This window comes from Molothrus ater, chromosome 7 (genome assembly GCF_012460135.2).
Source record: "Molothrus ater isolate BHLD 08-10-18 breed brown headed cowbird chromosome 7, BPBGC_Mater_1.1, whole genome shotgun sequence".
NCBI classification, from domain to species: domain Eukaryota; kingdom Metazoa; phylum Chordata; class Aves; order Passeriformes; family Icteridae; genus Molothrus; species Molothrus ater.
In genome coordinates, this window is record NC_050484.2 from 32,302,878 (window position 1) to 32,329,510 (window position 26,633).

Sequence of the window (26,633 nt, forward strand, 5' to 3'; positions counted from 1 at the left end):
CCAGGAGTGGTGTCTTTGATATAGCAGTGTGCTCACAGCCCTGTGAAAGTCTTAGGAATGGAATCTTTCTCCATAGTTTTAAGTTTTTATTGTGTTTTATCCGCAGGTGTCCGGAGTCCATCCGGCCCGAGGCCGTGCGGCCGTGTCTCCTGCCCTGCAGGAAGGACTGTGTTGTGACACTGTTCAGTGAGTGGACACCCTGCCCCACATCCTGTCAGCCTGGTAAGCCTTAAAGAAGTCACAATTTGGGGGGAAAATTAGAGCATTGGCCTAGAGACATGCGGCAGATGAAGTTCACACCAGTCCAGTAATTTTTAGGGCATTCATCTGTGTGAATTTTGGACCTGAGGACTTTGGACCTTGACTTTTGAGTTGATGTTCTTTGGCAGGTGGGATCCTTGTGAGCAGCTTTGGAGATGTGAATTCTCTTTGCCTGGAAAAAATTCTTTCTGGGTTTCTGCCTTCAGAGTCACAGCTCCAAGGCCCCTGTGCTGAGTGGCTGCACATGGAATTGTGCATTGCATATTACAATTACATATCTAATGTAATTTTCTCAACCAGCCTGGATGTATTTACAGGGGTGTGCAAGTACCTCCTGTGCTTTGTGGTTTTTCAAGGGCCAAACATCTTTGATCTTGTTGGTTAACTTTGAGGCACGAGTGTACAACAAAGTTTCTTTATAATCATCTAGTGTTGGGTTTTCTGATGAATTTGTGTTTCATTAATTGTTCAGATGAAAGTCTGCTCAGTTATCAGAATACTTCATTATTGTTGGTAGTTTCCTTGCCCTTCAAAGATTATCAGTGGATGCTTGTTATATTTTACAGGAAAATGAGTTGCTTTCTAAAACAGTGAATCCTGTTTTAATTAGCAATTTATTTTTAGACTTTAAATGAGCTGCCTATGAAGGAGTAGAATAAATTACCTGGTAAATTACTTTGTTTATTAAATAATAGTCTACAATTAAAATGAGAAGAAATTAATTATTTAACCTCCTTGGCAGTGTTATCATTTTAATATAATTCTAAATTAAAACTTCTTAGATGAGGGAGTTTGTTTTTTGCTAAATCTGTTATTGATACGGCTGCATTGCAAGATTTTTTTTTTTAAATTTGCATTGCACAATTAAAACCACAGCATGATAATGAAATTTCAAAGCCACTATACATATGTGAGTTGTGAGGGGTGTTGTGGTTTTTTTAATAGAAAAGTTGTATTTAATGAAAGCAATATACAGATGGTGAATTACTAATCAGATCAAGCAGGAACAGGTATTGCCTGGCAGATTTAAAATTAATTGTGTACCAGCATAAGATCAGAACTTAGACAAACATGGAATCACTAAATCAGCTTTACACAGAACTTCCCCAGTTGAGCTGTTTGTAGTTTATCTGAGGAAATACATCCAAGTTTAGCATCTCACAATAAAAAAAGCTGACATTTTCCCTACATTTAAATGTCATCAGACCACAGTCTGTCTTCTGGCAGAAGATTGTCTGCTGCCTCAGGAGAGCAGACAGCACTGAACTCAGGGCAGTGACAGATGGGTGGACAACATAATTCACAAAGGAAGTGCCACTGAGTCCCAGCACCTGTTGGGGAGGCAGGAGCAGGGAGGCTGTTGCAAGTCATTGATTCTCTGCCATTTCAGATACTTACAGGTGGCAACTGTCTACTGCAGTCTTCTGTAATGTATCTGTTTTACCTGGGCTTTGAGGATGGATTGAAAACAGAATCAAAGAAGCAGTAAGGTGGCTTCAGGATATGAAAGTGGTTTGAATGAGCAGAAGGTGGATTTTCCTCTGTCACTTGCTTTCCTGGGGGTGAAGGTGGCCTGGAGAGGCAGCTGCTTTCAGCATGGATGAGGTACTCCCTGGTCTGTCAGCATAGATTTAAAACAGGGAGATTAAAAAAGCAAACAACTAACAATAAATAACATTTTTCATCTTCCTTCTGAAAATAGATGGTACCTGTAAGTACCTCTTCTCTTCTGGGCATTGGCTGTCCAGGAGGAAGGTTAGACATTTCAGTTACTTAATTCTCTGAAAAGCTTATATGAAATGTTAGATATTAACTGTCTTATTTTTTCCCGTGCCTTAAATCAGATTTGAAATGAGATGGGGTAAAAGTGGATAAAATGCATGGTGTGCCACAATAACAAATTCCAACAACCTCTGCCTTATGTCAAACAGTCCATGATCTACCACTTTCAATCCTCATAAACAGAAAACAGAACTGGTCAAAGTGGAAGACTTAAGAGCTTTTATCTCTACAAAGGTATTGGAGACGGCACTGATTTTGGTGACTAAAATCCCAGAAAATCTCAGAAAATTTGTCTTTTTTTTTGTGTGTGTGAGCAGAGTCTCATGTTGACCAGACTCTGGCTTTCCATCTGCTCAGGATCAGAGTGGGAAGCTGGATGTTTTCTGTGGAAGCTGGACCTGAGACAGCACAGTTCCAGGAGTGAAAAGGGATTTTGTCTCTCACCTGAGAATGGTGGTGCAGCTCTGTGAGCCCTGGGGGTGAAAGACAGAGGAAGGAAGGATGCAAGCTCCAGGGAGGAGTAAGAGTGGCTTGGTAGGAGTTGTGTGGCTCTGTAAAGGAGGAGAATGGAGGCTGGTGGCACAGGAGGGAGGAGTAGAAGCAGAGGTAAAGAACCCCTGAAATTCTCAAACAGCATTATCTGAGTTGCAAAGTCAAGGACAGAGAAGTTAAGATGGTCCTGAGATCCTGAGGCTTGGCTTTTTTTCAGGAGGGCAAACAGTCATAGCCATGCTGGAAATCAGTTTGGCTTTAAAAGGACAGTCCTCCAAAGTGCTAATACTCTGGAAAAATCAGGCTGTAGCAATTTTAACTGAAATATAAAAATTATGCTCATTAACATTTATAAGGAATGCTATAGAAAAGCCAGTGTGGAAATTCAATTTTGAAAATGGGGTTTGAGTAAGGTGCAATAAATGTTGAGGATAATTTAGTTTCTTGAGGTGGAGAAAATGACTGTGGGAAGCTCATTTAGATTTGGTACTGATTAATAGGAAGGAAATGGGTAAGATTCAAATGGTGGTAGATAATTTGAATGAAAATCATCACAAAGTGAGAGAGTTCATGATTCTTGGAAAGGAAGGATGGCAATATCAACAAAACATTAGGAAAAAAAATAGAGACTTCAGCAAACTGCAGGAATTGGTATCTGTACCTCTTGGAACTTGTTCTATGCAGACAGGAGTACAGAAGACCTGGAAGCTCCAAGAAAGCCTCTCCCAGGGGCTGAAGCCCTCCTGGACTGTAATTCCTATTCTGAAACTGTGCTAATAGCAAGCCAGTAGCACTGGGGAGCAATGTGTAGGTCTGTATGTGATTTGCAAGTTCCAGGTTCAAACCATGAAGAGGAGCACCACACACATCTAGAGAAGCTCTTTTTTGTTTACTATCAGAGCTGTTCAGGATCTTGTTTCCTTTTGGATTCTCATATTGTTTCACAAAGATTAGAATCAAGAATGCAAACTAAGCTAGAGGATATTAGACAGTGAAAATTGCATAAATGGATTAAAAATAAGGGGGAACTGAATGAAATGTACATTCTGAGAAATGGGGGAAGTACAACATGGGGAATGTGCAGTTGTTGCTGTTGTTTCCTGTCTGCAGCTAGCAGAAAAGGAGTGTTTCCAATGAGTAGCTGTTCCCATGTCTTTGGGGTTGTGTGGATAAGAAGGAAGTAGTAAAGTAATGCCAGAGCATCAAGTGACTCTCTCATGGGTGAGAAATTAAGTCTTAAAAAACTAAAACTCAGTCATAACAAGGCAGACCAAACCAAAACCGTCCCTCTCACCTCTGCTCCTCCAAAAAGAAAGGTCAAGAAAATTGTAGATTACTCACTCAAGCTTCGTTATGTAGAAAGCCACAAGAACAAGGTATTACTCAAGATATAAACATTTCAAGAATCAGATTGTAATAAACTGGCCAGTAAGGATTTATTGAGCACAAACTGTGCCCAATAAATTTAATCTCCTCTTTTTTTGACAGAGTAGCTGTTCTAATTAAGGCAAGTGGTAGATTTTTTGACACAATAAACCTTTATCAGGAAGCTGAGGAACAGTGGCTTAAATTAAATCACTCTTAAATGGGTACTCAGCTGCTTGAAAAATCTCACAGTGCATATAACAGTGAAAATAGTCTGTGTCTCCTTACTGCCTGTTGTAGTGTATTGATACACATGATAAGGTCCTGTGAGCCTTCTCTCCAAGATGAAGAGCCCCAGCTTTCCTGGTCTGACTCTGTGTGTCAAGTGCTCTGCTCCTAAATAGTCTTTGTGGCCTCAGGCACCTCTGGAGATGCAATGGACTACAAAATGAATGGAAGTCAGCAGTTAGAAATGCTGAAACTCACACCAGGCTTGTCAAATTCCTTGGCATGTTGTATGTGAGACCCCTGAGGGGTCACTGTACTGTGCCCTGGGGAGGCTGCATGTCCTTGGGCACAGTGTAAAAGTGAACAATGAGAGGGAATTGAATTGGACCTACAAAGCTGGGTTTGCTTAGTTTAGAGAGGGGAACACTTAGAATGGATGCAGGCCCTTGCAATTTTGTAAATGTTATGCATTAGGTGACAGAGATAAACTCTTTTCTTCATGTAGTGGACAGAAGATAAAAAAGTTTAATTTCCAGGAGTGATGGTGTTAGATTAGATTTTAAGAAAAGGCTCTTTGTGAGGTTTTACAGGCAGCAGATCAGGCTGTGAAAGGAGACTGTAGGAAGCTGTAGAACTGCCTCAGGTAGTGGCTGTGAAAGCAGCAGGAGAGGATCTCTCTGGATGTGCTTTTCCTGCAGCAGGGCAGCAGCTGTGCTGAGCAGCCTCCTGCCAGTCCAGTGTCCCTTTGCAGTGATCTCACAGGGGTGGCACATGTGCCAGTGGAAGCTTGTATGACTTAGTATTTTTAAAGTCAACATTTTTCTTGGATCTGTGCTTGTGCTTTGTGTTCATGGTGTGACTTCTAAGTTTTCCTTCTATTCTACTATATTGTAATTTTGCTGCTGCAGCTTTGCTCTTATTCTAAGCTGGAAAAATGATAGTCATAGTGGGCTTATTTGCCCACTATGCTTTCCTCTTTCAGACATATTTGATGAAGTCCATTATTTAAAGCTTTTTACATGGTCTGTAGCATCCATTAAGAAGTTCTCCTGAGATCCCTTTTTACTTTTCTAGCACCTGTTTTTGAAGTGTGAGTACAGTACCCAGAGAATGCCATATGCAGTGGTTAAACCAGCTCTCAGTTTGCTCTTACCACTTACACAGCCAAGGATTGTGTTTGCTTTAGCTGTAGAGACAAATAGATAAATCTTGTTCTTGTCTTTCCTGCTGCATTCTGTGCATGGATTTTGTGAACTGTGTTCCTAGATGGATTGGTCTTGCATCAACTCAGGTTAAGTAGGGAGTTAGCCTCTGTTGGTTGCAATGGTTTTCCCATCAGGAAGTTATCATCTCTGATTTCTAGAGCCATAAAGATGGGTTACTGGTAGCAGCCTGAGACCCCCAGAATGTGTTCTCAGAAACAAAACCTTCCTTTATGACAGTTTGTTTCTTTGGCTTTTATTCTTTTTCCAGTTAAGGTGTTTATTTTCTTATTTATTTATTGTCTTACTTGATTTGGTGTTCTGATAAAAAGATGTTTTTTGATGCATTTCTTAGGCTGTTGATTTATCATCCTTCCAGCTGCTGTCCTGCTGAACCACTGGTAATTTTAAAGGGACAAATGTCAGAGTGCTCATAGTTTCAAAATATAAATGAAATACAGAGCATGTTTCTAACCAAGGCAGCTAAATCATTAACTTGGGATGACAGCTGTGTCTGAAAGACAACTTTTTTTTTTGCTTTACAGGCAATGCCACTGCAGTTAAGCAGTCCCGGTACAGGATTATCCTTCAGGATTCTGCCAATGGGGGACAGCCATGTCCAGACACCTTGTATGAGGAAAGAGAATGTGAAGATGTTCCCATCTGTCCAGTGTATAGGTAAAAACTGTTAGCTTGGAATCTGTCTCTAGTGAGTGTCCCCTTCTCCAGAAATGACTCTTGTCCTGCACAATTTTCACCAGAAAATAACACAATTTTGGAAAGTGCAGAGTTTAAAACAAATGCTGTACTTTGCAAAATGTGTAAAAGTAGAGCTCAAGCTGGAGATTTCAGTAGATCCAGAATCATCAGAACAAGCACCAACAGACATAGCTCCTAGAAATAGTAACCTCAGGGTCTGATGTGTGTAAGGAAGCTGTTACTGGGAACTCCCCCCTCATTGTTTCTAAAAATCAATGTAAGCTATTTTGGGACCACAAGCTCTAGAGTGCCTGAATCATAATTGCATGGTTATTGCAGAAACTCTTGTCTTTTCCCCTGGTACTCTCACTCCAGTGAATAGTACACACTTAAAAAGTTCTGATTAGACAAATAATACTATAGAGCAGTTACTCACTGCTCTTCATTAAGATTCTGTGGCCCATCTGTTGTGCAATATTAGTAAATAGAAAAGCATTATATCTTTGCATATGAATCTCCAGCCTGCACATCCCATGGAAGATGGTCCTGGAGCAGAGTGTGGAGCTGAAGGGAGTGCCAGGCAGGAGACACAATGCTCTGCTCTGCCTGATGCCATGGGAAGCTGCTTCCCATGGCTCAGCCACCTGTGAGCATGGAAAGCAGACTGGGAACAACATCAGCTGTATGAGAGCAGGAGGAGAGCCTGGTGACAAAGCCCACTGGAGACTGGAGCTATTTACTGTGTATCTTACCTAACTTTGAAACATGCCCTGCAAGATGAGAAAGGGGAACGTTGTTCGACAAGGATGTGACTTCCTAGAGGGTGAACGTGGCATCTGAAATCCAGCTCCTGGTGCTTGTGTCAGGAGTAACTACAGCTTTGTGACTCCAAATGATTGGTAACTGGAGTTTGTGCTGAGATTTGTTCCCTGTTTTCCAGTTTGAAGTGCTTCATTGTTGGCTGTTCTGCTGCAGGTGGAAGAGCCAGCGCTGGAGCCCCTGTGTGCTGGTGCCAGCCTCAGTGCGCCAGGGCCCGCCGGGGCAGAGCGAGGCGTGCGGGCACGGCCTGCAGTCCAGGGGTAAGAGTCTCCATCCTGCCCCCAGAGCTAGAGGTGCTGCACATGGCATTTAACTCTTTGCTCTTTTGCAGTAGGTAATTTGGAAACTAACTGAAGTACTTTACTGTTCTGGTTCAGGGCAAATTTGGGAGAGAATTCTTAGAGGGGCTTTTCTAGGAAAGCAGATTAAATCGGACCCTCCCCTCAACCAGTCCGGGAGAAAAATACTTCTTTCTACTCCAATTCTTTGGAGAAAAGTGAAAAAACTGTTTATTAAACAATAAAACCCAAACAATATTAATCAATAAAACTCCTTGCTGCTCTAAAAGAGGTGACAAACTGAGAAAGTCCCCTCCCCGGGCTGCAGTTCAGCTCACTCGGTCTCTGATCAGTCCCTCTGGTGCTGGAAATGCCGCGGCCCAGGCCCGGCCCGGTGGCCACAGGTGGAGCTGCCGGTGCTCTGCTGGGTATTCAGGCCAGAGCAGGTTTAAACAGGTCTAAAGAAAAGGGAAAAAGGAAAAAAAACCCTACAGTCTAGGGAACTTCTTTGCTTCAGCTAGCTAAACTAACTAACAGCAAAGGAGAGCTCTGTCCTGCTGTCTGTCCATCCGCAGACAACACAGGCCAGGAGCAGGAATGTGGAGGAGTGATTACAGTGCCTGAAAACAAACTGCAGCTTCTTCTCTCCCCCCTTCACTCTCTGGAACAAGTCTTAAAGGTGCAAAACTTATTATTCATCGTAAACAGAACACGACAGATTGGGGATAAAAGCATCCTATAGTCACAACCTAGGACATTTATGAAATAAAGTGTTGGGAACTGCTTCCATTATAGAATTGTTCTGCTGTTCTGGGCATTAAAGTACCACTAACACAATAGCTTGGAGTATAGGAGGAGGTCTACACTTGATGTTCAAATATCTTAACCTGCTTTTCTGCCTAAAGCTGAAGTGTGTGAGCTTTAAATGAATTATCTATAGGCCTTTATGAAGTAATCCATTCTTTGTGCTAAAAATGGAAAAGATAATTTCCTCATAATTTTGAATTTTACTAATGATTTGCCTGAGGCCTGATTTTCATTAAGACTGTTGAAGAAGTTCAGCATGGGTAAAGGCTTTGGGCTCCTGCCCTTGGCATAATTAAGCACTTAGAAATTAGTGGTCCCATTGTCTGAACAGAAGTGTTGAGAAGAATGTTCAGAGTATGCATCAGTCTGTAGTGGTGCCTGCAGATGGCTGGAGATGTGGTTGTTATCAGTCTCCTGGGAAATACAATGAAACCTTTAACAAAAGATTATTTTTATTGAAAAAAAAATTGCTATACAGGTATTCTAACTGAGGAAACTTGACATAATAATTTACTCCTTCACAAAGGTAGAAGCTATTCTTTAAAGATGAAATGAATTTCTTATATAATTTGGAAACAAAGGAAAAGAAAGAAAAGCCCTGACAGTATGTGGGATGTATCTGAAAGAAGAAATGTGTTTTAAACTAACACTCAAAGGAGTAAATATCTTTAACTAGGTTTTGACCACAAGCCTTTCCACAAGGTTTTCAAATCTGTAAATTGTATTGTTCAGCCTGTGTGAAGGGATGGTAATCTTGATGTTCTAGTAGGTGCATGAACTTTGTGTTAATCTTACTCTGACAGAAGTATAATAGAAGAGTATCACGCTTACTTTTACTGTGTGGAGAGCCCTCCAGTAATTTCCTAGGCTATGTTCTGTTCTAGGGTAATTGTGAAAAACCTACCTGGGTGAGATTAAGCAAAAATAGTTTCAGTGCCACATAAACTTTTTTGTAATTAAAATCTGTGGCTTTTGTAACAGCTTCAGTTTTCATAATTACATGTAGTGATAGAACCACTCTGCTGGGTATTATTGAAGATGAGTGGGGTCTCAGAAAAAGGAGATCTCAGATGAAACCCATGGAAGAAGATTTTTAAAGATATTTTGTATGAACAGGAGGAGTGATCGCCACAGAGAAGGCAGCTGAAACCCAGCTGCTAACTCTGACCATACTCTGTCTGGAAAAGAAGCTGCTGGGTTTTCAGCAGTTCTGTATCTTATCTGTGGAAGTTTAGTAAGGGAAACTTTCATAAAGGTTTTGTTAATACCTTTCCTTGCTGGTACTTGAGCTCCTCAGGAGTGTGCAGAGGTGCTCTGTGTTTTCAGGGGCACCCCTTTAGGCAGGGGAGATGTTTGCTTACATGCCTTGCAGGGGCTCTTCAGCTTGTAAACCTCAGTACTGGAGGACTTCTGATCCTGTCATTCTTCACTGGAAGGGGGTTTTGGACATATTTGTGAATTACCATGTGAGGTGAGGCTGGGGATTTGGGTTTATTCAGCCTGGAAGAGTGTCTAGTGTGGAGTTCACATATGAGATGGAACCACACTTCCCAGAGATGCACAGTGATTTAACAGAAGACAAGTCACAGGCTGGAGTGAGAGGAACTCCCAGGTTGCCCAGAGAGACTGTAGATAGCTTGGAGATACTGAACACTCAACAAAAAAAGGTCTTGAGCAGGCCTTTCTAACTTGGAGATTGACCCTGCTTAGAGCAGGCACTGGATCCTCAGAGGCCCCTTCTGTCCTAAATTACCTTGTATGATACTGTGAGTCTGTGGGTGTTTTCAGGGGAATCTGGGCCATGACTAGAAGAATCCCAGGTGTAAGAGATAGTTACTGCCTTCCTGCAATATTCAGGCATCCTGTGAATGAGCTTGCATTCGAGATATCACCACCACTCCACACAGTAATTGCATTACATAAAGTACAGCATCTTTAGCCAGTAAGTGCTTCTCCAAAGAGTATTCATATGAATTTGGCTGGTTCCTTTTTGCTGTGTGACAGCAATTACCCTTTTACTTCTGAAGATAATCAGTCTCACTGTTCCTTGGAGCATCCGTGTTTTAGATTTTTTTTTTTCTCTCCATACCCTGTCGTATAAAAAAGAGGATTTTAGTTTTCAGTGACTGTCATATCTAGCCAATTATATAAGAACATAGAATTCATATAAATTATTTCTAAAGAAAAAAAAAGTGTGTGTTTATGTGTACCTATTTAGGACAATGACTGTACTGATGGAAAATGAGGTTTGAAATGACTTTCAAGCTCTGTTCTTTCTCTTGGCTAGATTCTGAGATAGATACTTAGAGATCCTGTTCCATGAGCTTTTTCACTGAAATTGCATGTAAACGTACTGCATAATATGCAGAAGGTATCAGAGTTTGTCTGTGAATAATAAGCAGAATAGCCAAGGAGATGACAGCTGTCTGAAGCTGCAGTTTTTTATGGTTTTATCTTGGAAAGATATTACACTAATTACAATAGCCTTTCATTTTTTATGTCAGCTTCAATGGACTAAGTTATTCAGCAAGCAGTGCCATAGGAAAGAGAAAGGTAGCCTTTAAAACTAATAAATATAGTTGTTATTTAAACTTAGTTGAGGCATGATTGGCAAAAAGCCCCCAAGACAGGGCACTCAAATAAAACAGGGTGAGGATTTTGCTTGACACTTACATAAGACAACGTTACTATCAGTAAATGAGGAGCTCTGCAAGCTTTTGTGTTGCTGTGCAGCTGTCATTTGCCTCCACCAGGGACTAATTTACTAGGAGGTGTCAAGATTGTGAGAAAAGGTCCCACACAGGGGTGAGGGCAATCCCAAGCAGAAATACAGGCTGGGTGAAGCATGGATTGAGAGCAGCCCTGGGAAGAAGGACTTGGGAGTGTTGGTTGATGAGAAGCTCAGAGATGGCAATGTGCACCTGAAGCCCAGAACACCCAACTTTGTCCTGGGCTGCATCCAAAGCAATGTGGGCAGCAGATGAGGGAGGAGATTCTGCCCCTCTGCCCCACTCTGAGACCCCACTTGGAGCTCTGCATCCAGCTCTGGGGTCCTTGACATAGGAAGATGTGGAAAGGTCCAGGGGAGATCACAGAGATGCTCAGAAGACTCAAGAACCTCTGCTATGAAGGCAGGCTGAGAGCTGAGGTTGTTCAGCCTGGAGAAGGCTCCAGGGAGATGTTGGAGCCACTTACAGTGCCCTGAAGGGGCTTCAAGAGAGCTGGAGAGGGTGTGGAGTGATAGGGCAAGGGGGAATGGCTTTAAGCTGACAAAAAGTAGAGTTGGAAGAAAGTCTTACCTTCGAGAGTGGTTAGGCCGTGACACAGGATGTCCAGAGAAGCTGTGGATGCCTCCTTCTCTGAAGTGTTCAGGGATCAACCCTGGGATAGTGGAAGGTGTCCTTGCCCATGGCAGGGGTGAAATGAGATGAGCTGGATGGTTTCCAGTTCAGACCATTCCATGGTTTCATGAGAATTGCTTCTTCTTCAGGTGCTGTTTGGTGACTTCCCTTGTTTTGGATATTTGTGATGGAGGATCCTTCAGGAATGACCTCTCGTTTCAGGGCTGACATGAAGAGCTACCTGGGACACACACAGTTTTTGGGAAAAAATGTGTTGCTCATTACAAGGGATTGTTCAGGTTTAATTAGTGGATGGAAAGCCTGTTTTAAGCAAGTGTCTTTGAAGGTTGCTTCAAACACCATTGGTGATGTAAACAGACAGGTATTAAAGAGCAGGTCTAATGAGACTGCTTTAAAAACTGGTCCTGGAAATACACTGACAACATGATTATGAAAAAACGAGTTACTTTCCAAAAGCAAGGAGAAGCTGCAGCAATGGGAAATGCCATGTCTTATTTCTCCTGCTTCTGCCACTTTGCTTTGATTCATTTGGAGTGTTTCACCATATTTCCCCCTGTTAATAAGACAGTAAGTCCTTCTCAGAGCTGTAGCTCCCCATCTCAAGAATACAGAAATGCTGTGACACAGAGCAGGAAATATTTTTAGAGATAGTTTATTGATATATGTACAGGAAAACAACAATGCAGACTCACCAATGCAGTAATAAGAAGCTATTCCTTAGCTTTGGAGAACAGAACTCTCCCTGTCTCACCGGAGGTCACGGGGTGGATCAATCCTGGACAGCCCCATTGAGCATCTCTGGGGTGTATTTCTTGTGGTTGCTCTACTGTCAGACCACACAGGATGTATTTCCTTTCCTGCTTTAGCTGGGTCGTAAATTCACACCACATGGATTTTGCTAAGATGGTTAGTGTTAAATATAATCTGTTACAGTTGAAAAGTTGATGTATGAATTGACAGTGAAAACGTGGGATGCAGGCAGCACCAGACTTGGGCAATTTAAGATTCCTGTCTCCTTCATTGCAGATTTCTGGCTCTTGCTCTGGAGCTTTCTGATAGCTGTAGGGACATTGCAGACCAGACTGGTTTTAGGCTGATTCAGACCAAGAGAAAATAATCATAAGAAAAAAATGGTAACAATCTGCTGTCTAAGTTTCCTGAGTGTGTCTAAATACACTGATAGTTCCAGTGAAGTCTTATATAAAACTTAGGCAGTACTATGATCACAAGTCTAATAGTGACCAAGTTAATGCATCATATTAAGCAAGATGAAAGGATGAGTTTAGATATAGCCTGTTAAGATTGTATCTACAGAAATATTTCAAACAGGCATCCTTTAGCTGTATTATCTCATGTATTATCCACCAGTAACTCAGTATAATAGCCATATATACTCTTGTTGTTTCTCCTGCAATTATTTTATGGTAACCTCTTTATAATGAGATACGCCATCAAAAAAGCATCACTGTTACTATTTTTTTTTTTTTTGTTCATAAGATAAGTCACCCAACAGTTCTTATTTTCTGTTTTGTAGATAGTTAATATAACTGCTGATTAGCTAAATGAACACATAAATGTGATTTGAGTTGCAGAATGCTTTTGCACAGAATTACCAATTTCAGGAGGTACATATTAGAATCTTGTGACAATTTACAGGCTGAAGGCAATGTGATAACCTGAAGTTTATAAGGAATCCAATTATGACAGTAAACGTGGCAGAGACTCAACTGCTTCAATTTGCTGGTGATGTTTTTGAGCAGGACTCTTGGTGCAGTCCTGTGTCAATCTGTCCAGCTGACAGCAGCTTACCTGTCATCAGCAGCTCCCTCCAGTATTAGGGAGCAGGTAGGGCAGGTAGGACAATGGCACCATGAGCCTTATTCTGAGGGATGCTGGGTGTTCATTTGTTGATCACTGTTTTTCCTGGTGGTTCTGGTCTAGGGTGTAACAGGTGTTACAGGGACACAAACAGAGCTGAACTTGAGTGGTCCCAGCCAGAGTCCTGGTCTGGAAGACACCTGCCTGGCAGCTGGTGGCATTGGGAACAAATAATTGAGGGGAAAAATAGTTACCAGTCAGGAGCTGAGTCTTGTTTGTGATAGATTTGAAAAGAACGTGAAGCAGAGTTTGTCTAGGATGGCACTGAGGCTCAGGAAGGATATTGCCTTTCCAGAATGAAGTATCTTGGTCTCTTTATCAGCCATGCCTGCCCAGGGCTTCACCAACACTTTACAGATATAATTACTCTACATCATATTGCAAATTCATGAAGATGTGTTGCCTAATTTTCCTCTTCTTGTTGATAATGCAATTTTTAGCTTAAAAACACATGGAAAGTACCAGGGGGGTAAGAAACAGCCAAACCAGAATTGATTCACTGTTCTTGTTTTTTGATAATTTGATTTCTTTCCTTGACAAGGCAGTGGGCTGGAGGTCAGGCAATAAGGTAAGGGAAAAGCAGCACAGATAATATTCCTTAACTTCAGAAGACATTGAGTCCAGTCCCACATGAAACCCTCCCATGTGCAGTACCAAAGTATGACCTAGAGAAATGCAGGGTGAGGTGGTTGTGAGCTTGTTGAAAAAGACCAATCCAAGCTCTGTTATCAGCTATTTGCTGTCAGTCAGGAAGGCTGTTTCAGATGGCTTCTGATCAGATCCTGACAGCTTCCCACGGGGCACACGCACCCTGGGCTGCCATCCGTGCTGTCACTAACAGTGTGGATGATGAACTAGAGAGCACATCTGTAACACATCTGGGTAGCTGCAAATTGTGAGTACTTTGAAGGACAGACCAGAAATACATGTTGGATAAATTTGAGCATGCTCTGAAATCAGAAAAGTGAAATTTTCGTTAAAGAAAAATGCAGCACTTGCACTGTAGAAAGGTGGGCAGCAGTACTGTAGAGGAAATTCAGACTTATATCTGCCATTATCCTGTGGTGAAAAAACACCCATCATAAAATTATGTTTTGCTTACATTTTCCTTTGTATCTCCATCTCCAAGCTCCTGAAATTTATTCTTCTGTTGCATAAAACAGAATCTATTTTATAGGCAATCCTCCCTTTTATTTTTGTTCCATAACACCTTCTGCCACTATAAGTAATGACAAAGAGTTGAGGTCAGGTAAAAACACCAGAACTTTCTCTTGAGTAATTCCAATTCCTGGTTTGCCAATAGATTGAGAATAGATTAGAAACCTTTTTTTTCGAAATATCCAAATTTCATTAACAGAAAGAAATTAAGTATTTAGGAGTCTACCTCTGGTGAATAGTACTGAACAAATTAAAATCTCTTGAGCTTAATGAAACTTTACCCTTGGTTTTGCATTTAAAACTAATCTTCATTCCCAGTGAAGTGTGTATATCTGCACACAGGAGATGGAGAGAATGATCACTACAGTATGGATGTGGGATTACATGAGTCCAGATTGCTTGTGTCAGATTTCTGTCAGTTTACATATAAGCTTTGATCTGTTTTTAACTGTAGATTTGATAATAGATTTGCTTCATGCAGAAACGTGTGTCAGTGTTTCACAAAGGGGGAAACAAGGAAAAATTGAGTAGAAGACAAAAATGCCGTACTAATATCATGCATGCCTATTTGTATGCATTCTTAGCCTTCCCTGCACCAGTGGAATGAGGAAGATATCCTCTCCCAGAGAGATTTTCCATGGGATTAATTTCAGTTTTGTAGCATTAGAATTGGCTGGGAGCAGGAGGGGAGGGGAGGTGAGGGTACAGATGAGGCTATGTGAGGTATAGTGGACCAATCTCTCTGAGCATTTTGGCTGCCTTTGATATTCCTGTAGTTTAATTTATGAGAAATAAAATCACCTGTTTTCATAGAAATCAGCCTGGGCCAATTTCTTAAAACCTGGTGCTGTGGCAGAGGTGTCTATGCTAATGTGCATGGCTGGAATCTGCAACTGGGCACTGCAGTGGGACATGGAAATTTGTCCTCACATTGTATTACATCCCACTGATCTTCCAGGTAATATGTTCTCCTAGATCAATTTTTCTTTCTTTGGGTGTGAGTTGATAGGACAAGGGGAAGAAAGATTGATACTGGTTTGCCAGTGACAGGTTATTCACAGAAGAGTGATGGTGGACTGCCCTCCTGTTTTTAATGGGGGATGTCAGCAGGCATCAGAGGACACTTAAAACTATATTTCAGCCTGGGTCTGCCCAGCTTCCACCTCAGGTACAGCTGCTCTAAGAGTATTTCATAGGCAGGGGGAGAATTGGCAAGACATTACTTTATAGACGTGAACTAATAGCAGGAGAGACTCTGAGTCATTTCTGTCACTGTAGCCTTATGCCAGCAACATAAAAATTGAGGAGACTCTTAGAGAATTTGTCCTGACAGCAATCTACAGTGCAGCATTTTATCCAAAGGCAACTCAATGATCTGTAGACTTTCCGTAAAATAAAGATGATGAAGACTGCGTCAGATAAATTACATGTATTTGATTTCTTTCAAAACCAGGACGGTATATTCTACTCTGCAGAAGGGAATGAGCAGGCTCTCTAGCTTAACTATATATCTGAAAAACAAAACAAATATCAGCCTCTTAGTGCCACACAGAGCATTTGTTTTCTGGGGGAAAGGAATAAAAAGCCTTAATCAAGTAGAACAGTCTTTTGAAGCCGAAGGCACGAACCCTGAAAATGTACACTAAGGGCATGTTATATAGAGGGATTGTTAAAAGATCAAAATAATGAGAAGTAAGGAGAAGGACATCAAAGCTTGCCAGGCTGTGTATTTCTGCCTTGATTAGGAGGAAGGAGGGAAGAAGGGGGGAAAAAGGGTTTTAGATCAATAGGAAGTGGCCCAGTCACCTCAGACAGCACCATACAAATGTGTACAATTTACAGGAATTGCTGGAGCATCTCAGTCATAAAAGTCCCACAGGATCTGACAGGGCTCACACCATATTTAACAGGCACAGAGGGAGAGAGTTGAGATCGTCTTATCTGAAGGAAACTCTTTTTTTAAATGTAAGGGTAGATAGATTTTCATTTTGTCTTTCATCCCTCTGATTAAGTTCAGCTCTCTTTGGTCCTCCCAAGATTTCTTTTATCTAGTGTGGAGTCTGTATGATCTAAGCAACTATCGTTGGTTGGCAAAAGTCGTTTTTGGGGTCCTTTTTTAAATGATGGATTGTCATTAAACAGAGTATAGTAGATGAAAGAGGTCCAAGGAGATCCAAACTGTGCCGAGACTTACTCAGGAGGATGAAAGGCATAATGAGAGACATAATGAAGAGCAATCTCTCCCTCAAACTGGAGACAGGCCCTCTCAATTATGGCTTGTTTTTACCACTAGCTTCCAGTGATTTAAAATCCTAGTTATGAGCAGTTGATTCAGACTTTGCACAAAAATCCTGGGAAATTAGTATTCTGTGAGCAGTAGGCCTGGGTGGTGACACGTCATGGCTTGTGCAGAGCATGTTACAGACTAGAACAGCAATCTCTTCTGTGGCCAAGGGTGGGTTGTAAACAGACCTGTTCACAGAGTCTTCTGTGTGCTCTTTATCAGAAATACAGAAGCCATTTCATCCTAAAACTGTTTTCTTCACTTAGAGCCTGAAACATGAAGGTTTCTAATCCTTAATATTTTAAATGAGATCATTTTTGTTGCTGGTTTTTGGCCCCTGTGTGTGTCTGGCATACCTCAGTTCAATGGGGTAACCCTGCAGTGAGCAAACTATTGAAATTTCTTGATGATTTTCAATTCAATTGAATCATCTTTTGTTCTTGAGGCATTTGTGTCCTGGTTGGTCTCCCTTTTTGTTTGCTATTTTATATAACACTTTCACATCCCTCTTGTTCACCTCTCCATGTGGAGGCAGGCTCATTCAGTACTGATTTAGATCTACTTTTGCTTTTATAAAATTTTAATTTCCTGTATGTCACAGTTGTGCTGTTTACAACTCCAAAGACAATTCATGCCAAAGCTGCTGTGGTTCATAGGGAAATTGTTAAAAATTCATCTGAACTGAGCAGGATAAGATCCAGGTTCTCTTGAAAATGGCCTTAAGGAGAACTTTTTTTCAAATAGACATTTTGAATAGAAAAGCTTGAAACATTACCAAAAATAAGCAAGTTTATTAAAAAGCTTTTATACTACTAGCTGTCAGGAAAACACTAGAGATGTTACTTTCACAGTTTTTAGCCAAATAATTTCTTTCTTGTCCATAATGGTCTCAGTCAAGTGGCTTATCAGCTTGTGAGACATTCCAGAGCCACTAATTGGAGGAATGAAGACCAGTTGTTTATACTTACAGTATGGTAGAACCAAAGGGGTTTAATTTGAGATATAGACAATACTGGGTTGAAATGTTGATCCTGTTTAAATCAATGAAACATTCAAGGACTCTGTCAATTGTTTTGACTTCCCCCTCTTACCTCCTGGGAAAAAAACAAAACAACAAACCCAAACAAGTAAACAACCTCCCCTCCAAAAAACCCTGAACAAAAACCCAAAACAGCAAACAGAAAAACAAATCAACAAACAAACCCAACTGTTGGTGAAAGGAAAATAGGGATGTTGAAAGGAACGCAGAGTTTGATTTATAGCATATATTGTTCATTGTCAGACTCCCGAGGTTTGACCTGTCTGGGGAATTTCCTTCAGAGGAACACGATAAAAGTCTCAGTTTGCATTTTCCCTTTTTCTGCACTACTTACAAAGCACTTCTTAATGGAAATTATTGAGTAAAGTTTCTTTCAATAATTAAGAACTAATACTCACCATGAATATTAGCATTCTAAGTGGCAGAGCTCATCAATATGGCTTACCATGAATCTTCAAGCACAAGATTTTTTGAAGTGTCATGCCACAAAGGTGTAAAAGGAATCCTGATGTCATGTTTGTTGACTCTGAATTTGTATATTCATGTTACTCCAATTGCTTTATGTCTGCAGTAGAGGTTTTAGACATGAGTTTTCAATTTCAGAATAAATGAATAACCTTGAATCAAACTGTCTTTCAAAATTCCCAGCATCTGTCTTTCAAACAGGTACACTAAAGTGACAGAACAGTAACTGGAAGTGACAGGGATGCTTATGAAGTGCTTGCACTTGTGAGAATACATCAGGTGTCTGTGAACTGGTCGATATTACATTTGCTTTGGGTGTCCAGTGGTGCTCCTTTCTGCTGGCACAGTTTCTAAATATGTTCAGAAATATTAAAAATTCTGAGTGGTGTGTTTAGCACTTTCTAAACCAAGTCTGATGATTGCAGTAGTAATACTTCCAAACATTTTTCCTCTTGGAAACAAGCCTTCTTCACTTCCCTTATTGTCATCAATTTGGTTCTGAAGAGACTCAGGAGAAGATTCCGTTTTCTTTATTTTTAATAAATCAAGTGAAACTTCATCCAAAAAATTGGAATTCCGCTGGAATAAAATTACTACAGAAGAAAAAGCCATCTCTATACCTTGATGGCAATAGATAGTAATGAAAAATATGTCACCTTCTAACAAAGATTTTTCTAAAGTCAATTTTTTTGCTGGCAGCTGCTGGTTTTACCAGGTGCTTGCATCATTTATTAAAGGATTGCTGATATTGGCTTTGTGAAATAAGGAAAGTTTTGAATAATATATTCTGGTATTTGATAGAGTTCTCCTGAAGCAGAGTATTTTGTAGTGTTAAATTTGGATCTTGGATGTGAAGCCTTGTAGCAAATGTTACTTTTTACTGCTTTTGTGATCAATTCAGGTCAGTACTATTGTTTCTTTTTGACAGTTCACTGAAGTTTCAGCCCTGCAATCATATATTTGTTTTCTTTGATGTGCCCCAAGGTGATTGAAGTTATATCTTTCCTACTGTCTTTTAGATATCAACTTTCTGTATCTAAGTTTTTATCCCAGTCTTTGTGTATGCAGAAGAAGTGTCTGAATTCGAGGTATGCAGTATGAGGGGATCTTACCAAGCTATTAAAATGTGATAGGCTTGTCCAAGGCCATCTACTTCAGCCTGTGTTTAATTCAGGGTGAAGGAGATCAGCTCATCCTCAGGGGATGTGGGACATGCCGGGCAGCGCTCCAGCCACGGCTGGGACACGTGGCCTCCCCCAGCCACTGCCCTCACTGACCATGGGCCTTTGCAGCCACTTATTTATTCCTTGTGCTCCTGGAGGGCAGCTTCATAATAGGCACTTAACAGCATTTGAGAAAATCAAGCATAAATAGGCCTGCAGAAGTGAGCAGCTACTGCAGACATGAACTCTTGAGGGCATTTGGGCAATTATCTCTTCTGTTGCATTTTAACCCCAGAACAGAGGATGTGGTCACAGACATTCCCTGCTCAGGGCACAGTGGAGAATTTGTGGGACTGATGCCTCAGGTTTTAGCTTTTATATTTTTCAGATTCTGTGCTGCTTTAGTGTGTACTTCGGAGCTTCATATTAGGGGATAGTGAGCTCTCTTCACAGAGTAGGGAGACAAAGCAATTCCTTCTCTACCTGGGGACCAAGGAGAAATGATTCAAATTTCAGACCCGAGAGCATAAACATGGACTGAAGAGAGAAAAACAAGAAAGGATGGGACTTGATGGGCTAAAGCTGTAATTGGACAAATAACTCCAATATGCAAATGGAGCAGAACTTATAAAAGTGAGAGACTCCATGACTGGTTGTCCATTTTGTGACCATTTTGGTTCATCTTGGGTGTAGCCCTGGCTGGGCTTTTGTGCTGCCCAAGGTGCATCCATTGATACCTCCTAATAAATCCCTGCTTTATTCTTTAGCTCTGTCTGGTCTCTGTTCTAGCTCAGCCTTCACAAGGCATCAGGACAGATCAGAACTGCCCTGTTGGTGACAAGTTGCTTTTACCAGTAGGTGCTTTTTCAGAACCTTTTTGCAAGGTTTACTTAGTGGAGCACTCAAAAAGCAGTGCTGAACTCAATCCTGTGGGATTGGACGGGTTTTGTGCAAGCACATTGCTGATGTAGTTGCATGTGAGCAAACCTCCAAACACACAGGGACAAATTTGTGCTTCATGGATAAATACATACCTTCAGTGCCTGGTTTCATGGAGTACAAATTTTCCTGTAATCTAAGCACATCTGCTCATTATAATTAACTTGTGTGATGTGTGAAAAGAAGAGCTACATCAGCTCTATGGCATGGTTAGATGGATTGCTTCCTCTCTGTTCCTCACAATGATTAATTGTAGCATTTATAGGAAGATGGCTGTTTTTCATTAATTTTTGGGTTTAGATTATATATCTGGCCCCTTTTTAAAGCTTATTTAAATGTTAATACTCTGCAAATCCGATATAAAAGCATAAACTTTGTAATTTTAAATACTTTGATGAGAAACAGGGCAAAATGTGTCTGCTCAAATTGTCTTATCTGAAGCCTTTCAAAGATGCCTTTCCTTATTAGATGAATTTCACAGGTAACTGTAAATACTGGAGGCAACCATGAAAGAAATGTAGAAGGATTATGGAGTTTCATTTGACCCTAATTGCTGGTGTTTCCAAGGGGCAGACTTAATAATAATAAAACATATTAGCAATTTGCAGTTGGTTCTGTGGTTTTGCAAGTATTACATTTTTTCTATGAATGAAATAATCACCTAATGTGTTTCCAGAAGTTAAATACACTTAGTTCTTGGGCTGTATTTGAAGCGGTACAGCTGGAGAAAGATTGTCCTTCTGGAACGTCCTGGCTGGGAATCCAGCACCGCTGGCAGTACGGGGGCACTGTCCCGGTCTCCGTGGTTCGGGACAGCACCTAAGGCAGACGCTCTGTGCTGTGACAGCAGCGGGATCTTGTGGTGGGACGTGGCTTGGCTTGTGGCTACAGTCAGCAGAAATCAGAGAACGCTCTCCAGCTGTGGTGAATCCAGGTTTATTGGGTCCCAGCGGAAACCGACAACCAAAGAGAAGGAGAGAAGGGTTGCAGCAGCTTATAAGGAGGGAGGGACACAGGGGAGGAGTCAGTCCTTGGACAAATAGGGTTTCAGAGGGGAGTGGGATACAAAAGATTGACTTAGGGAAAACCCCAATGGGGATAATTTGAGGGTGGGGCCCCAGCCCAGCCCCTGAGCCAATCACTCGATGCTCAACTGGAAGTTTCTAGAGAGTTCTAGAGAGAAGGGTGGGAGTGCTGAGTGATGGACAGGGCACCGGGGAGGGATTTGAGAAAGGGTACATTGATCTCCAAGGCAACTGGGGAGGAGTTGGGATAACTGGCAGCACAAGGGAGGGAAGGGAGAACCAGGGCAGAACCATTGCATGATGGGGGAACAGAACAGTCCAACTTCTACAGACACAACACAACATGTATTTGAATAAGATTTGATTATATGCTTTGTGGAATGTAAATGTTCAGGCTTGCAGTGGAATAAGTGATGGGTACACAAGTACAGCTGTCAAATAGGTTGATGAGGGGAGCCCAATGATCCTGTTGTATTTTCTCCCAGTGCAGTCATCGTCATCTTCCATTACTTGCAAATGAGTTAATGTGTTCTGTAGACGGAATTCAGCCACAGGTTTTTATTGCTGTTGAGTTTGCACAGTCAGAATGGCAGAAGCAAAAGAAATGATGTGTGGAGAGTATTGAGCAGAAGTCTGAAACTTGGGTAAAGTTGCAAGAGGAGTGAACAAAATTCAGCTTACTATTAAAAAATCTTTCTGGGTTGCTCAAATCATATTGATTAAATGATAAACAAAGTACTTTCTTGAAATTTAACTGGCATAAACACCCTGATTGAATTATGCTGCAAACAGAACACCATAAGGGAAAATGTCTTTACCAGTTACAGTTCTATCTTTTTTTTTTAGGATTTCTTATTAAAAATTTAATCTCAGGGTTTGCTAAGAAGATAAACTAGACTCAACAAAGAAGCTAATGCAAAAATAAGCTATTGCAGTGGCATCAATGAACAGATACAATAAGCAAATAAGCAATTTGCAGATAGAGAGTCAACATGCCATGAAATGTTTATGAAGGTAATATTTAAGATCTCATAAAATCAAATTGTATTCAGATACAATAACAAAATTCAGTAATAAAACAATGGTGAATAGTCAGAGATTATCATAAAGCAAAAGGCTGTATTCCATTTCAGAGGTTTTCTTTAGTGCTAAGCATTCTATGTGTTTTTATGTCATCTCCACCCAATCTTTGCATACCCAGTTACTCCTGGTTAGAGTGTGCACATCTGAATCAAAGTCCTGAAGGCATGTGCTTTTTGGTGCAATATAATTTAATTACTAAGGAAGTCATTTGGGATTCACGGTGCTGAGCATTTTTAGCATTTTTAGTCCTCAAGGAAACAAACTATTCTAAAATAAGGCCATTGTTCTTTTTGTTTCACTGTGTCCATCAACCTAGTACAGAGAGAAAATTGATGTATTTAATTTTTTCTTTTTTTTTGGTATGGCTGTCCCCAAATGTTTTTGTGCAAATCAAAAATAAGCTGATGTTCACCTCGGACACATCGAGATCGGTTCCTCCGAGTTTGCTAGAGCCAGGATTCATTAGAGCAGACACTTTTGGACTAGCTGGTTTATCCTTGATAGCCCTTTCCCTGTAAGGAAATCCACTCCCAGGAGTGCAGCTGTCCTGGCCTGGGAAGGGTGGTGAGAGCCTGGGCCAGGTTTCCAGGGGATGGGTGGCACAGTGGAGGGTGTCTGGCTTTTTCCAGAACATTTCCAGGAGAATCCTTTGTTACCTGTAATGCCCATTGCTAATTCTGATTTTGCATGTTTGTGCTGCAGCCTTCTGCTTATCCACAGGAAACTGACCTAATTTTCACCTTTTTTGTTGTTGTAGTTCCAAGGGCAGTGAATAACTTTTGTCTGAGCTCAGCTGATCTCTCATACCCCAGAATTGTCCCCATTGTGGTTATGCCCATTCCCTCAGAGAAGAGCTTTCACTTTGGCTTTCCTATTTTTTTTTCTAAGCTACTCCTTTCTTCAGTTTTCCCTGCCAGCCCAGCTTTCCAGCATGCCTTAATAAGTTTTAATGCAAATATGTTTATATGAATGTGTTTGTCTACCTGCCCATCCCAGCTGGTTCCTGCTCATGGCTTACATTCTATGCTGAGTGAAATTTACTCTGTCTCCACCTTGACACACCAAATTTTACCAGTCATTCTCTATAAACTGTTTCAAAGATGGAAAAGATGTAAAATTTGTAGATAAAATACTTTTCACCATCATTTACATGCCCTGTAATGCTGTAGAAGTGCTGTACCCCCTTATGTTACTATTCCAGTCATGTGAATTCACCTGTTAAATATTGGCTGCAACAGGGTTTCACCCCAAAATACATGTTAGTGTGATAAAATGTGTAAAAATTTTCAGTCTGTTTTTAGGTAAATATATTGATATTGTGACACCTTAGTTTTCTGAGATGAACTGTGATGTGAAGATGATGGAGGAGCCATCACAGTTTGGGAGAGGGATTTAGGTATCTCACCTGGCACTGCCTCTGTATTTCACAGTGTGGGTATATTGGGCAGCCTGTGGGGCACAAAAATCGGGTCCCACTTTTTTATTTCCTCATGTAAGTTGCTCTGAGAAGAGTTGTTTAATACTGATAGCAGGTGACTGTTTGCTGTTTATTCAGTGTTTTTGTAGGTGCAGCAGATTTTTGGTTGATAAAGAATAATTTGATTTTGGGAGGTGATTCTATATAATGTGTTTGTTTGAGGTTGTTGCTGAAGACTCACACTGTAGCTGTAATAGAAAGTGTATTAAACTGCATTTTAAACATACACAATAGAAAGGTAGATAAGCATTTGAAACATTAGAGAGTTAAACATTTCCTCATTTCTTCACGATCTTTGCTCATGCTTTTGCTATGAGAGAACCAATCTTACATCTTTTAACTTAGATGTAACCCATGTCCTTACTTCCAGTGAACACTTACGTTTTTTAGAATAATTTTATGTAACAATGTGAAACAAGCTGTTGTTCTATGGGACAAGACAGGATACAAGAATCTGTTCAAAGCCCCATATGAATCTCAGGATTTTTTGCGTTTTTATGTGGTGGAAAACATGGGAGTTTCATCAAGACTTCTCATTTATTGATAGACACATCAGTGTTGGTAGCTCCTTTTTTTTTCCTTTCATTAGGAAAAATTGCATTTACTAAGTTGAGCAGAGAAAGAGATTACATCCTGTGTATGTAGTTTATACAAGTGTGCAGTTCTCATCACTCCCAGGAGATAATGCGGTTTGGGGTGGGGTTTTTTTAAATTTCTCTGTATTTTTACAGTTGTATGAGTACCTAGGACAGTGGGTTAATAGTTAAAATAGCCATTTCATGCATTCCTTTATGATTTTCAACAACTAGAGAAAAACTTTTTTTTCATCTTGATGTTATCAGTAACTCTACCAACAGTACTTTGATACCTTTTCTTTACCTTTAGACAAAGTCCAATTTGTATGTATTAACCATACACATTCAGTATATGGTATTTAATTTAATTTATGATTATTCTTTTGTTTGGAACCTTACATGGAAGCCTGTGAGGATGTCTTTGGTTCACACACCTAATGCTTTATGAGACGAGCAAGTAATTCAGGCTCCGTAGTCACCATGCTACGTAATGACTGAGTCATAACTTTTGAATTGACAGTTAACATATATTAAATCAGATCATCTATTTGAAAAAGTTGTATTTCATAAGCTGTAGCTGACAGTTTATTATCTTATCTGAAAGAACTCCTTTCTTCCTTCATCTTGCCTCAAAACTAATACCCATACAACTGAATTTTTGGTAGAAGTCAAGGTCACAGCTTTGGAATAAAGTTATATATGGGAATTGCCTGTCTTTATGTTGAAAAGGTGAGTAAATCAAAAGTACTGATATGGAAATCTTGCAGTGTGTTCTCTTGCATTTTATTGAAACAAAATGATACATTTTCTTGACTTTCAAAACCTGGTCTTGGTGAAACTTTCTTTAGAAAGCATCTTAATAAACCTATTTCAAAATGCCCTTAAAAAATAAATTTAAAAAAATCAAGAATGGCAGTAAAGTTTAAGATATGTATCTATATATCTTGATGCCAGATCACACAACTTTTCTGGAAGGACAGGAGTCAGGAGCTTGAGGGTGTGATCCTCTCTGGGTAGCAGAGGTGTGCCCTTGTAGTTGAGCAAGGGACTGCTCGATGCTGCCAGACTGTCAGGCTCCAGTTCCCATTCAGATTCTTTAATCTTTTTCTGCGTTTCATCCTTTCCACTGCTGGGTTTTTCACTGAAATTTTAAACTGTGGGCAAAATTATTTTCAAAAACTGGCTCTTGTTCAATTCCTTCTTACCCCATTTTTTTTAGTACACAACAGTGAGATCTGCTGATGTGAGGTGAAGAGTCAGTAAAATAGAAATCAAATTTGCCTCTCTTATTCCTTGTTCGCACCAACCTTACAGGCCTGAATGAAGGCAGTGGTTTACTTTTCTTCTAGTATGTTGTTGCTAAATTGTTCATTAATTTGCAGTGAAGAGCCTGTGTATTATATACATACACAATCTCCATACTTCCCTATTAGTGCTGCCTTGATCAGTTGAAGTAGTGTTACAGTCAAGGGGTTTTTATGGGGTGGGGGGTGGTGGGGGAAGAAAAAATATCTTAAATGGCAAGATTATATTTTTTTTCTGAAATGAATTATGCATTATTCTGAGTAGGTGAGGACCGTGGATGAAATATTGGCATTTAATAATATAATGCCAGAGCCTCCTGGCATAAAGTTCAGTAGCTAGACCAATATTTAAACTGTTGAGCAATGTTATTGCTCTACTAAACCTCATCACTTCGCATGTCTCTCTGCAAGACCTACTATTGCCTCAGGCTGTAAATGGAAGATGAGATTTTATTATAAGTCTCCTGGATTAGGTACACAGGAACCACACTGGTTGACACTGGCTTTGATATATATGAGCAAAAGTTTATATAATCATTTTTGCTGCGTTTCCATTCTAAAAGTTAATTAACTGATAAGATATAACCCTGGAGCGTGGGCCTTCTGACAGGACAAGACAAAGGTTTAGAGAGAAATTGAGACAAAGGTCTGATGCAGTGAGTGATGGAGGAAAGGCAAAATGCCAGTGCAGTAGCTCAGAGAATGTCTCACTTCTGTGTAGCTGTACAATCTGAATTTATTTGCCTGTGCCATGTCAAACTTGCTCATAGAAACAAATTACTATGAATTCCTGCTATGCTGTATTTATACTTTCATTATAGCAACAGCAAGAGTTGTTCTCCCAAGTACAGCACATTTGTATGGAAAGTTCCCTTTCCTCTGGGCTTCTGATGAATTAAAAAGCTGCTATTTACTGTTTCTTTGAAACACACAGTTAAAATTCCAAAT

At 40.4% G+C, this 26,633-nt stretch overlaps 1 protein-coding gene across 3 annotated transcripts in view; it reads left to right on the top strand.

Annotated features, from left to right (window-relative positions):
• The window catches only part of THSD7B (thrombospondin type 1 domain containing 7B), a 299,024-nt gene that overhangs the window by 167,296 nt on the left and 105,095 nt on the right, over positions 1-26,633 (top strand). For all 3 annotated transcript variants that reach the window (XM_054515442.1, XM_036386831.2, XM_054515443.1), the window contains exons 11-13: positions 107-222; positions 5,876-6,008; positions 7,005-7,108. In XM_054515442.1, the coding sequence (XP_054371417.1) occupies positions 107-222; positions 5,876-6,008; positions 7,005-7,108 (353 nt within the window). The remainder of the gene's footprint in view (positions 1-106; positions 223-5,875; positions 6,009-7,004; positions 7,109-26,633) is intronic.